Genomic DNA, 14515 nt, shown 5'->3' on the forward strand with positions numbered 1-14515 from the left:
CTGTTCCCATTCATCCGCCGGGCGCAGCGCCGGCCGGGGCGGGCAGCGGGAGGCAGGAGGCGCGCTGGGGGCTGCCCTAAAGCCGGACGGGGACACCCTGAACTCCAGCGCTGATCCTCATCACCATCTCCCAGTCTTGGGATGGGGGGGGGGGGGGGTGTGCGTAGGGAAGACGCAGGTGCTCCCCTCACCCCCAAAAAACCCTGCCCTCTGGCGAGGACGGCGTCCCCCCTCACCCAGCAGCATGACTTCTTGCAAGTAGGGTGCCCTCACCCACCCCAGCACCCTGCCCCTTTGCAGGAAGGACGGTGACCCCCACCCAACACTCTGCCCCCTTGCAAGGAGAGGTGTCCTCCATCCAGGACCCTACTTTATTTTTTTTCCCCTCCCCAAGGAGGAGAGTACCCATCAACCCACCCCCTTTCCAAGGAGGTTGTCCTGCTCACTTGCAAGGCAGATACCCCCCACCCCAGCCCCTCTGAGAGAAAGAGAGTGCCCTGCCAGCACCCAGTCCCCTTGCAGCAAGGAGGATAAGCCCCCAACACTCCGTCCCCTCGCAAGGAGGACGCCCCCCGCCCCCGCGCTGCCCCATCCCCAGCACCTACCTCGTCTTAGAGGACAAGAAAGCAAGTTTGATTAATCCATAGGTAAACAACTGGATGCTCTCCTTGGCTATGCTGGCCACTCTGAGCCTGTGCTCTAGGATGTGCAGTTCCATCTTTTCCTCTTTCTCATTTGTAGTTCATCTATCCCTAGGGTTTATGTTGTGTTTTTGAATGGGAAGGGGGAGGAGGGGGGGGGCTGTTATTGTCAGTGCCTTTTTTTTTTTTTTTTTTTTACCCCCCCCCCCCCAGCTCCGTCTGTCCCTGCCCGGCTCCGGGGGCGGGAACGGGGGATGAGGGAGCAGAGGGTGCAAAAGTTGGAGCGGCGGAGAGGCCGGCGGGGCGCGGAGCGGAGCAGCGGAGCCCGGAGTGCCGAGCAGCTGGTGCTCGCTGGAACAAACAACTTGCCACTCAAGCCCGGCCCGGCGCGCCTGCGCCGCGCCCCGCCGCATGCCGGGCCTTGGAGTCCGCGGCGCCGCCGCCGCCACGGCGGGGCCGGCCCGCCCCGGGGAGCGGGAGCGCCCCGCCTCACGCCCCCAGCCGCCCTCAGGGGCCATTTCGACCAGTCGCAAAAAAACCCCCCAAACCTATTAAAACGGCAATCAGCGCTTGTAAGGCCAGCCGGCTGAGGTGTTGTTTGTTTCATTTTCTTTGCACCTATTGGCTAGCTGGAAAATCTTTCACAACGCAAAAACCCAGCAGGAAGGAGAACTTCAGAAGTTTTCATTAACAGCAGGGAAATACTCAAATCTTACCTTGTTCATTCCTTCATGTGGCAGATGGGAAATCCTTGTCACTTTCCCTGTGCAGCAAAAATAATGTGGAAAAAACTGTTCACTTTGCAGGTAAGAGTTACAGAGGTAAAATCACAGCTGTCAAGAACATAAAACCGTCCCTGTGTGTGTTGTAATGCTGGAAGGGTGGATGGCTGGAAAGGTGAATGGCCTGTTTGTCCCCATTCTTGTCCCACTCCTCAACTCCAGGAGGCTGAACGGAGGTAGGAAGGGATGGGCCGCCAAACCAGCACCCCAGAAATGGGACTGCTCTGGCAGTGCCACTCGGGAGTGCCACGACACCGACCGCAGCCGTGCTGTTTGTGAGCCCCGGCTCCTCTGCGCTGCACCCACTGACACCGTGCTGACCAACACAGAATTAAACTCAGTCTTGGGGTATTCATAAAACAGGACTTGGGCAATAAACCTGATTCAGGGGTAAACCTGTACAGGGGTCCCTCTGACTTCAGATCACACTGATTCTGCCATGAACACACCACCAGCGCCTAGTCACTATGGCCCTTTTCACCAAAAGATCTCAAATAAGCTTTATAAAGACCATCAGTAGAAACCTTTCTGTTCTACACAGAAGGAAACTGAGTCATGGGATGTGTCCAAGCGCCCAAGATGAGAGCTCAGCCAGCCAAGCCCCAACTCCAAGTGACTCCTCTACCCTACAGAGCAGGAAGAGCTTCTGCAGTTTTAAGTTTTTTAGAGTCTGTCTTGTTGCAGAAATCCCTTGTCTGGAGACAAGCTTCCAAAACTAGGATTTCCAAGCCTTTCTATTCTGTTAATTCCCATGGATGGCTGTATTTTTCCCCTGGACATGTCTGTTCTTCCTATGTCTGTGGCCATACTCCTAAAAGGCTGTCTTAATTTTATTACATCCAAAAAGGAAAAAACTTGAAATTAGAGGCATTCACATTAATAGTTTGTCAAAATCATTTAGAGGAAATGCAACCAACGTAACGTACCAAATTTCTACTTCATTTTTTAAAAGCCTTTAAACAACTGGTTTTCTTTCATGGCCTCACAGTTCAGATGACTCTAGGCATTGCATTTTAGGAAGCTGAAGAGGATTTTTAATCTGCTTCCACTGCCAGTTCAAGGTATTGAACTTCAAAGCTCTGAATGTGTCTGTGCCCAGCTACAAAAAAATGCCTGCACCTGCATCTACAAATCACAAGATACTTGTGTTCCTCTGGGACAATGCAGACCACAGAGTCCAGAAGGAAGCAGCCTGGAACAAAATATACATGCACCATCTTGGTTGCTGGGATCGGTCAGAGGAAACTGGACAAATGTAGCCTGAATAATTTCTAGGAAATGCTGCAAAACTTTCCTCTTTTAAGAGATTTTTCCGTAATAATCAAGACACCATTCACAACATCAACTCTTCTTCGCCTTCCCACTTAGAGAAAAATATGTTGCCCCCAAGCAGAGCTTTCTCAGCCCACAGAGTCCAGACGCTCCAGGAAGGCCACCAGGGATTATGCTATTACAGTCTAATTACCACAGAAAATGCTTACATGAAACAATGAGAGAGTGAGAACAGACCCAAAGGTAAAATCAATGGGGACCTTTTGAACAAGCAACTCATCAGAGACTTTGTTCTGCCTGCAGGGAAGGAGAAAAGGAGGCCCTGACTTAGTCATCTGGATTTACTAAAAAAAAAGAAGAATCAAGCAAACAAGCAAAAAAAGCCACTCCCCACCTTCCCCCCCAGCCCACAAAGCACAAAAATACTTCTTCATTTTGTGAGTTTACATCTGGTGCTCTCCAAAATTGCAATGTCTTTTCTGGGCCTGTTCAGCTGCTACAGTTTTCCAAGTCTTCCAAAGAAGGCCTGAAGGCCTTTGAGCTAGAAACACTGACCTCATGGCTACTGTGAACCTTCACATAGCTGACTGTAGGAAGCATTAGGAAAATATAAAGCCCTACCAACACTCAATAGAATTTTCTACACATGAAAAATATGTCTTTCTCAGCACAGGCAAATTTTTAAAGAGCAGGCAACCTGGCAATTAGCCAAAATACTATTAAGGGCCCCCTTCTCCAGCTGACATTAGTATTCAAATCTCTCTCTCCCTTGTTGCCAGGTATATCTGGGAGATTCTATGCAGGGAGCAGCCTAGAATATGTTGTTAGTATATATAACATACTATAATATTTTTTGATTACTGCAATTTCAAGTTTTCCATATTTTTGCAGCTTGGAAGGACTCAGTTGGCCCAGCCCAACCATAGAGCAAGGACCTGTTGTGCAAGATGATGTAACTGCCCATTTTTACTAAAACCAAAACCCATTCCCTGCCCACGCAGCTTCCAGTGTCAGTTACCACAGCACATGCTAGGCAGGAAGAACATAGGAATGGGGAGCTCGGACAAGAACACAGGCAGAGGATATAGCAGCAAAACAAATCTCACCAGGCCTTTTCAGTCGTCTCCTGCCTGGATGGCGAGCAGAGCACTTATGAGCCGTCATAAGTAGATGAGATTTCTAAGTGCTATGGGTCAGATACCACCCATAACACTGAGCAAAATCTGGGGGTTGAAGCCTTGAGACCAGAGGAGGTGGGGTTTCTCCAGTAAAAAAATAGAGACTGTACTTGGACCAACAGGGACTTGTCAGATATCTTGGCTTCTGTTCATGATCACAAGGACCTTCTAAGTGGTAAGCTGTGCAAGAGCCATCTCCTGCTTGCCCTGGAGCACTGTTTGTGTGGAAGTGAGGTCCTCAGAAGAAATGGATTATTTAATGAAAAACTTGAGTTCAAGGAGATGGTCTGCATTTTTGCCTTGAGCATTTCTCTCAGTGGCAACCAAGGCACAGTTCGCCTACATTTCTCTGGGAGACTCTGCTCTTCTGAGTCTGAATTTTGTCTGAGAGCAAAATTTCTCATAAAGTACACTGAAGTTCACCACCCAAGTGTCTGCATGCAATTTGCGTCCAAACCGCACTGTAACACTCAACAACGATCAGCTTTGGGAAATAGAAATTGAAAATATGTAGAAACAGTTTAAGTGAAAGGAATGTAATTACGCCCTGTGACAAACAGTTCATGAAGATCAGCATTGCACACAGAGGAAAAATAAAAGAGAATTTCTAATCACGTGAGTCATCATGTTTTATGCAGTTACTACAAACTGCAGCAGGATATTTCAGTATTATTTTATTTAGATGATGGAAGTTCTTAAATAATTCGTAGTCTTTTCTGATACAATAAAAGCCCCAAATTACCTTATTTAGTTCTCAAAGATGAAGGTATGGTAGCCTTTTCCAGATGGATTTTAACATGCAGTATCTAACTTTTTGGCAATAAAACCTCATTTTTAAAAATAAACATAATTTAGATTAAATTGTCTTTCATGATTTGTATGACATTGCACTGGTGCAAATCAAACATTGCTGTTGGTAGAATTATGCTCTTCTTTCAAAAAGATCCGAAATTCACCAAGATCTTGACCTCTGACTAGGGCTTGTGACAGCTGCTAAGACCTAAAATAGCAGATAATAAAGGCCTAATGTGAATGATGTAATGGCAATACCCTGGATAAATATGCCCAAGGCAAGATGAATCCAGTGTCACAGTTGTTTGTACTAGCATTTGCTTTTCTTCAGTAAACGGAACACATTAAATTCTTAGCACAGCTGTAGCTCTGGTGCGAAACCAGGATCAATGTGCATTTCTGGGGTCCCTTTCAGACCCAGTACATTAGGGATACAGCAATTTGTTCCAGCTCCTAAGCTGTACTTTTGAGTGCAGACTCTGTTTAAAGGTTTGAGAACTGGAGGTACCTTCAGGTCAGTTGCTGATTTTGACCAAAAGGGAAGCCACAACATTTCTTAGCAGCCTCAACCAGTTTGCTCCGAGATGAAAGTTACTAAGTAACTATAATTATCTGGGAACTCCTTGCTAAAGTTAAACAGGTCTTTTTGACCCAGAGACGGTAATGCTTCTTTAGACGAACAGGTAAGTAAAGGCACAGAAGGGCAGGCAATGATCCAAGGTCACACCATTAGCTATTATCACTTTGGAAGTACAATTCATAGGCCACTGCTTGATCACAAGACCACTACAAGGTTGTCTGAGGCAGACAGACAGGATGGGTTTACAAGCTTCAGTGACAGTTAATCTCTTACGACAAAAAAATCAGTTCTTTAAGAACAATCACGTCTAATATATTAAAATGAAAATAAAAATTTAAAAAACGGGGGGGGAAAGCTTCCCAAATGATAGTTTCTGAGATTGCTTGTGAAAAATTACTCATTTATTTAGTTGAAAAGAGCGATTTATCAGGCTAATTTCCTTCTAGCAACCAGAGACCTTTCAAAACTTGATTGCAGTTAGTATGCCAGTGTTTCAAAGCATTTTATTCAACTATCAAATAAGCTAATGAAGACTTTAATTTACTGTTGAGGTACAAAGTGGGCTGAGTGGGTCAGACACTTCATGCTCCCAGGGCAGCAGGGATGAGGATGAGACTCTGCTGTGCATCAGCTCCTTGGAGAGGCCAAGTCCTGCAGGAGAGCTGAGGGAGGCCACAACAGTCAAAGAATGTGCAGAGGCAGCTCCGCCTGTGCACATTCTTTGTTCCTAACCTGAACAGCAGCAGAGAGCTCCATTAAACATTCACCCACAAGCTTGCAAATGGAGATTGTCCAACTAAACACCTTGGTCAGGGAGAACAAAATGTCACAACTCCCTCACTTATGTTCTATGCTTTGGTGATGCCTCACAGCTACTGTCCTAGAAGAACAGAAAACAATGGAACTTCCAGCACTGGCCTGGAGAAAGGAAGCTTTGGCACTTGTAAGCAATGTCATGTAGCCTCTGGATAGAAGGGATGAAATTGCATGTACCTGTCATGTGTAGCTGGACATAGCAACTCCCAGATGCAGGACTCACCAACTTCAAAGTACCTTGCCAAAACTTATATACATAAAGTGGCAGGTTTGTACTGTCCCCCTCTAAGGTAAGCAAAACTTACTCAACTTTGGCCTGTGAGGAGCCAAGCATAAATATTTGGTCTTGGTATTTTTGTTCAGTTCCTCCTTCTCTTAGCTAGTGTCTGGCAAAGCTTGTCCCCATCCTTGGAGATTACTTGGGTACAGCCACTCCTATGAACCCCTCATTTTCCTTTAATACCTAGATGCATTAAGAAGTTGAACCTTGACTATGGTGGAAAACATTCAAAGTTGTGTTGGTTTTACATAGGCTGGTTTTTGGTAGTGGGGGGGAGCCACGGAGGTGGCTTCTGTGAGAAGCTGCTAGAAGCTTCCACCATGTCTGACAGAGCCAGTCTCTGATGGCTCTGAAGATGGACATGCTGCTGGCCCCATCAGAGAGGTTGGTAACGCCTCTGGGATGACACATTTAAGAAAAGAATCAAAACAGCACAAGCGCAGTTTTTTTCCAGGGGGTGGCGAGGTGCAGCCACCAGGAGCCATCCCGGCGCCATGCATGGCAACACAGCCGCCACAGCTACCACCATTTTGGCGCGGCCTGTGGTGAACTTTGCCTGCCTGGTCGCCCCTGGCCAGCCACGCTGCGGGCAGAAGGGCAGGGTTGGTGGCGGCAGCTTCTCCTTCCCAGCACCCCCCATGAGGAGAGGCGTTAAACAGCACCAGCGCTGCGGTGGCTGTGACTGCTTGTGTGGTGGTGGCCATGTGGCCGCCAGCAGAAACATGGCGAGCAATTCTGTGACACGGAATGAGACGACATCAACTGCTCAGCGCTGCAGGATGCTGTAAGAACCTTTGAATTAGTGAAACTTGTTGACAATGATACCTATGAGCAGCAGTTTTTCTTCTAGTCGGTGAAAGAGGAGGAAGTGAGAACATGCGGAGAAAGAAAACATGGCAGCATCAAGGTCAGTGAAAAGAAACAGGGGGAGGAGGCGCTCCAAACATTGGAGTTGAAATTTCTCTGCAAGCTGTAATGAAGACTGGTGAAGAAGGGTGAAACAAACTGGTCCCCTGTAAATCATGAAGTCCACAGGGAGTGCAGAAATCCACTTGCAGCCCATGAGAAAGGTACCCACACCACAGCAAGTGGAGGCCAGAAAAAGCTGTAATCCAGTGGGAGACCCAAATGGAGAGAGAGGGCCTCTGCTTCCAGAGATAGAGAAAGAGAGCCCTTGCTTCCAAACTAGAGCAGCCTATCCTTAAAAGAATAGTGGACAAGGGACCCACGCCACAGCAGTTCTGGGAAGACTGTTTTGCCTGTGGGAGGGACTGACAGCATAGCAAGAGAAAAAACTCCTGTCCCTGAACGAACTGAAAAAGATCTTGGGTAACAAACTGACCAAGCCCTACACCCTACCCCCCATGCCCTGTCTCCCTGCACTGTTGGTGGGAGGAAGAGAGGGGCTGGGAGAAAAAAAAGGTGTTTTAAAGGCTTATTTTACTCCTTATTATCCTCCTCTGACTCTGTTAATGATAAATTTACTTTATACTTTAAATTTGAACTGGTTTTGCCCTTAAAGTATTTTTTTCCCAGTCCTTATCTCAACTCATGAGCCCTTCATTTTTTTCCCTTCCTCTGCCCAACTATAGCAGAGGAGAGTGAGTGAACAGTTTTCATGGATGCCTGCCATTTTAACCCGTGTCAAACCACGACAAAAGTCTAGAAGGTAATATGATTAGTCACAGAAGGAGGAAAAGTAGTGTGTGTGTTGCTGAACTAAAGCATCACATGAGATAGAAGCTGGTAGTTTCCTAGGCAAGATGCTGATCCCACTGGTTTGTTAATCAGGTGAGCTACTTACACCTGTTTGCTGCAATAAGCATTATTGAAACAGACCCAGTCCAGCTCATTAGCTCTACACAATTCCAGACTAAATTACTATGGTCATATCCATTTTATGAAGGCTGACAATCATTGTTGATACAAAACTGAGAAAGCATGGCTCAGGATGTGGGAAAGACGTCTTCACAGCTACTAGGAGGTGTTAAAGATGACCTCATCTTGTCATTTACTTCTGATACTGAAATAAGCAGTTGAAGAAAATACTCCCTCCCCCCCTCCCTGCCCCAGCCCACCAGCCTCCTGAAGATCAACACATCTGCAAACACATTCTGCAAACCTCAGGGAAGAAAGCCAGATTGCAGCCTGCCTTATCTCTTCTGACTGGCTAAATGTATTTCAGGCCTCAAGCATCACATGACTGTACATAACATGTGAATACAATAACTAACGTGGCTTTTATAACAGATCAGCAGGGATCAGCAGTGTTGAACAAACACCCTTATTTGCAAAAGCACCTTCCCAGCCCATGAAACAGGTGACTTTGTCTCCCAAGGGTTACAGTGCAGAATTAATGATCCGCAAATTAGGGATTTGAAATTCATCCACAGCTGCCCTCTTAACTGCACCAAATCAAACAAACACTGTCACTGCTCTATAGAAACCCAGTGCTGTAAGAGAGGCCAGAGTTCAGGAGGCAGTGGATAGTGCATTTTCTGCAGGAAGGCATCTGCTCCTGGGGACAAGATTTCATGAGAAAGCATAGATCAGTATCTTGTTCCGTGTCCTTTGTTGTACCTCCCACTGAGGAAGATAGAGCATATCTCACTGTCTGCCATGTGACCAGGTAGGGCTCCACAGTGGCCTGGGGACTCCCAAAGACCACTCCAATCTATAAACCATTAGTATTTTCCAGAAACAGCTTTATACACGCTGTAAAGTTCTGATTTTACAGGACAGAATCACTTATGCTTTGCTGGATCATGGGATTCACAAGATTTAGTTCCGCATTAAATACCATATGGAAAAATCCCCTGTGTTTGGAAAAATCCCCTTACCTCTTGCATTCTCAATAAACTACATCCCATACCTCAATGGTGAGAAGGCCTTATGTGCCCACATATTTATAGAGTAACCTTATGTGTAGAGAAGGCAGTATACTTCTGACCACACTATGCTTCTTTTACAACTGGTGTAGCTAAGTTGAGCTCACAGGGTTTTGTCATTGCCACTTGAAGACCCCCTGAATCTGTCAGTCAATATAACCTCTGGATAAATCCTGTGGACTTTTGACTTTGTGGGCCTGGAACACCATACTCTTTCCTCGCTAGGGAGTTTTTGGCTGTGGCCGTGCATTTACTGCTGTTGAAGCTGGCTTTAGAAGTTGCAGCCTGCCCTAAGAGACTAATTCCTACACATTTGCTGTGCTAGTCAAAGCTTTTGTCTGGCCACAAGACTGAAAGGGAGCTCCTGTGGCAGAAGTTCAACAAAGAGGAGGAAACTGAATATTTTAAATCCACTCTAAGGCCTGTTCCCTTCATGAGAAGCTGAGGCAAGCAGGGAGGAATCACAGTTAGGCAAGGTGGCTTTGCTTGGACAAAATAGGGCCTGTTGGTCATTTGTCTGTAAAAGACAGCAAGCCTGAGCCAGCATGTCCAGGTCTCTCTTGGCAGAAGTTCTAACAGGGAAGCAGCCTAGTCTGTCTAACCACCTCCATTTCATCCAGCACATTATCAGCATCCACTCCCTCCTGTTTGTCTTCTTCAGCAAAGTCATTTTTACATAATTGCTTTGATACAAATGAGGCCTCCTGCAGCAATTTAGAAGATAAAGCTCAGTTGTTCTCATTGTCTCTGACATGGAGTCTTCGTTTAAATATCTCAACCCTTTTGATTCCAGACAGCACGTTCCAGAAAATACCTGAAAAATACTCTCCTCCTCTTGCCTCTCATACCAGCATAAAGTTTTTAACCCATTGTTAAGTCTTGAAAACAGGATACAACAGCATGCACATCTATTCTCATGCACTTCATGAAGTTCAGTAGTAGACACAGACCAAGACTAAAATGAAGGGTATACTAAAGAGACATAAAAACAGCTAAACAATTAGGAAATGTACACGTATTTGCCTACACAAGACCCACTTCTGTAACACTTGGGAGTCATGTATGATAGCATCAGGCTCCAATTTGCAAATGCCAGAATCATGGAAATGTCATATCTATCAACAGGATACCTCTGCAGAGAACTAGAAATGTGTTTTCACATCTTCAGATTGTGTGTATCACCATGGTGACTTAGAAATACTTTATACTTGGATAATACACCGTATTTGTAGGTTCATAGACGCTGCAAGGGAGGAGATGCTTGTAAAGAAAATTAACCCACAAACACCAGAGGTTTATGTCCAAAAAGGAGACAGAGGAGTCCTGTTACTTTATTCGAATAAAGGGAGAAGGCATTTCCCATGGGGTCTCTCAAATTGTTAGAAGATGCAGCCTCCTTTTTTACCCTAATTTCCCAGCCGCATTTCCCTCTCTCTTTCCCCATTGGCTGACATATTTGAGAGGTACAGACTTCCCGAATTGCCTAATACAGACCCCCTTTTTTCTTTGTGTCTCTGTTCTTTTTCTCTAAATCCAGGGATTTAGTTCAGCCCTGGGTGAGTAACAGTTTGTGTCAATTAGTGGAATTCCTATGGAATTTATGGTTCCTCCCATCGCTTCTTTCACCTCTCAGTATATGGCTTTATCTACCAACAGACGCACAGTTTGTTAGTAAAGACACCTCCTTCTCCTTCCTTTCAATCCCTCCTCTTTTTATTTTCTCAATAATTGTCTTTACAACCTTTAGTTATCATTGACTTCATTTTCTGTTCCTGGGTCTTTTTTGGTTTTGCAATTATTTGCAGTGACATAGTTTTCTGTCCCTTTGTAGCCATCTGTGGATCTGTAGGCATGGCTACTACCTGCACCCGCTTGATCACATGTTGAATAAGTTGTACTAAGCAAGGAATCATGCATGGTAAAAAGATTAGAGTTGCTATAGCACATATGAGGAAAAAAAAAGCGTTTGTTTAACCCATAGTCCACCAGCTAACCACAAAAACATGTCCTATTCCCATCCTTTCCACATTTGGAGTGGTATATGAGCTAACTTTCCTATTGCTTTTGTTATTTGTTTCACTACTTTTCCGTTGTCATCTATTTGCAAACAGCAGTTTGAGTCATTTAATTTTACACACACTCCCCCTTCTGCTAATAGATAATCTAACACCATTTGAAGTTAAAATATTGCATTCCTCATCTGAGTGGATTGGTCAGCAAGAAGGTCAAGAGCTGTAGCTGTCTGGTTGGTTATTATTTCAAAGAAAGCTTGTAACCTAATTATCCGATTTAAATGATAAATGGGTTCCCTGGCACCTGATATTAATTCATTAGGATTCCAAGTGGCTGGTCCATAGTGTTGTATGATTCGTTCAGGTGGCCATTCATCTTTTCCCCACTTCTGGGTGCTCCCTCCAGCCAGGGATGCATCAATTGACTGCTTTTCTCTAATTAGATTATTATATACCTTGATTTGTAACTGATTTCCCTGAACTTCTGGTAGCAAAAAGAACAATGGTCTAATATACCCTATATAACATATCCCTGACCAGTTTGGAGGTAACCTGCAATAAGCATGTTGGCCACAAATCCAATATTGCCCTTTCAAAGCCCAGGTCCCATTGGCAAAGGGACCTTCCCAAGTTTCATCATCAATTGGTGGGTCAAAATACAGCTTGCTTCCTGGGCCTAACAGTCCTCCAACAATAGTTGCCCCGCCATAAGAATCACAATATTTGCATTTCCAAGCTCCCACATGAGGTTTCCACCTACAGTTACATTCCAGATCTGTTTTTGTAGATCTGGACCAGAACTTAAAAAGGGTTTGAGTTCCATTCCGGTGTTGCCACTTCTACTGATAGTCATGGACAACAGGTGTCCTATTTGTGGAATTATCTTGGGAGCAGCTTAAAAATAAGTGGTCAAAAAACTTATCCTTCCCCACTGCTTTACAGCCTTCAAAATCCCTTTGGTTATTATGGTAGGAACACCTTACCCAGCTACCATTAGTGAGCTTAACATTCATTTGATTCCATCTGCCTCAATATCTGGAACAATCGTAAGGAGGGCAGTTGGGGGTCCAACAGCCTAAATGCAAAGATAAAGTCCAGTCACAAACACTTTTTGTCGTGTATATGCCTCCTGTTCTATTTAGACAATAAATGCCTCTTTCAGAAGAAGGAAGCCACCACGGACTTCCTTCCTTGTCCCAAAATCCCGTCCCATTATGGACCTCACTCAGGGAGCTGACCCACCATTTAGGTTTGACTGGACTGGCCACCCATGGCCAGTCTTCAGATCCTCCTGGTCTTCCACAGACCCAACAACTGCTAAGCTTAAAGGTTTTTGCTACTTCTCCTAGGACTAAAAAAACGATTCTCCCACCTCTGGCCCAAACCTAACTGACAATACAAAAGTAAGATTATTAAGAAAAACATTCTAATAGTGTGGTCTAATCTAATCACCTAATGTAATTCTCACGTTGTCTCCCGCACCACCTGCGGCGAGTGAAAGAACAGAAACAGTTTAACATAAAGAAAACAATGACAGTGAAGATTAGCCCCCAATGACCGGAGATCCGAAAGGAGGGATGCCCATACAGACTATTTCAGCAGTCAGTCTGTGGGTTTCCCCCAGACTTCCCCCAATGTCAACGCACTGGCTACTCCTCTAGGCCACTCCTGTGGAGTGTCAGTCGCAGCCTCCTGTCCTTCTCCTCCAGCTGAGATGTCCAAATCTCCGAGGCCTCAGAGACCTTGACCCGTGTGTGATGGGTCCACCTGTGTTCAGCTGTCTTGACAGCTGTTTCTGTGGTCAGTGACATTGGAATGGGCCACGCCACTTCGCCACCAGTGGTGCTTCTTTCCACTCCTTTAACTAGGACCCAATCTCCTGGTTGAATATTATAAACAGCGAAGTCCAAAGGCAGGGGCTGTGCCAGCTGAGCTTCCTGTCGAATAAGTTTTACAAGAAACAGTATCCTGGCCACCTAGTGTTTTAAATACATCACTTATTTCCACCCCCCCCACTAGGCTGAGAATTGCAAGGGTAAGGAATTCCAAACATCAATTCAAAGGGAGATAACTGAATGTCTCCTCTGGGTCTGGCCCTTATTCTTGCTAAAGCCAGTGGCAAGAGCTGTATCCATGGCATCTTAGTTTTTATCACCAGCTTCAGAAGGTGTTTCTTTATTTCTCCATTCATCCTTTCAACTTGGCCTGAGCTCTGGGGGTGCCAGGGGGTATGGAAGTTCCATTGTATTCCTAAAGCAGTCATAACCTCTTGAAGAATTTTTCCTGTAAAATGAGTTCCCCAATCTGAGTCTATTGCTTCCACAATCCCATATCTTGGAATTATTTGTTCCAAAAATACCTTAATAACTGATCCTGTAGTTGCTGAAACAGCTGGAAATGCTTCTGGCCACCCTGTTAGCTGACATACTACTATCAAAAGATATTTAAACCTTCCCACTCAGGGCATTTCAGTAAAATCCACCTGGCATCTTTGGAAGGGATGTATAGCCCAAGACCTCCCTCCCCTGGCAATTTTCTTTGTAACCCTGTTACTGGTTTTAGCACAAATCAAGTAAACCTCAATAGCTCGCTTTGCCAGAGTAAAAAGACCCACAGCAGTGTACATTTTGAGGAAGGCTTCTGCCAATCCTTAAGAGCCTCAATGACTCCCTTCATGGAGTTGTTTTAATATTTGTAAGGCCAGAGCTTTTGGTATCCTCTGCTTAACATCCCTTGTAAACCAATTATCCCCTCCTTCCTCTGCTCTGCTCTTTTTAATTATCTCAAGCTCCTCTGGTGCAAAAGACAGTTTCTCTGGCAGCGGTGCAGTTACTGGGAGCAATGGGAGGATCTTAGAGATTTCTGGCAACGGTGCAGTTTTCCAAGCCTCCTCATCAGCCAGTCGGTTACCTATTGCCTCCTCTGAGCACCCTGCCTGGTCCCCCAATGTGCATTATTGCCACCCCTTTTGGTAAATTCACCACCTCCAACAGGCAAGAAATTAAGCTCTCATGAGCTAACCTTTTTCCCCCACAGGTTAATAAACCTATTCTTTCCCATAATTTCCCAAATGCATGTATCACCCCATATGCATATTTAGAATCAGTAAAAATATTCACTCTCTTGTCCCGTTACAATTCACAGACTCTCACAAGCACACACAGCTCTGCTGTCTGAGCTGACCATGTGGGCGGCAGTCTCCCCCCCTCCTTTAATGACAGCGTATCCTGTAAATCACTTCCCTTCTACCACCCTTGAAGACCCATCAATAAAC

The 14515-nt window shown here is 45.3% G+C and overlaps 1 protein-coding gene across 1 annotated transcript in view; it reads right to left on the reverse strand.

Moving 5' to 3' along the window:
* The window catches only part of CASTOR2 (cytosolic arginine sensor for mTORC1 subunit 2), a 145493-nt gene extending 144482 nt beyond the window's left edge, over positions 1-1011 (reverse strand). Inside the window, exon 1 of the mRNA XM_048324694.1 lies at positions 606-1011. Within this exon, the coding sequence (XP_048180651.1) occupies positions 606-718 (113 nt within the window). The 5' untranslated portion in view covers positions 719-1011. The remainder of the gene's footprint in view (positions 1-605) is intronic.
* Between the last annotated feature and the right edge of the window lie 13504 nt (positions 1012-14515).

Source organism: Corvus hawaiiensis, chromosome 20 (assembly GCF_020740725.1).
Source record: "Corvus hawaiiensis isolate bCorHaw1 chromosome 20, bCorHaw1.pri.cur, whole genome shotgun sequence".
NCBI classification, from domain to species: domain Eukaryota; kingdom Metazoa; phylum Chordata; class Aves; order Passeriformes; family Corvidae; genus Corvus; species Corvus hawaiiensis.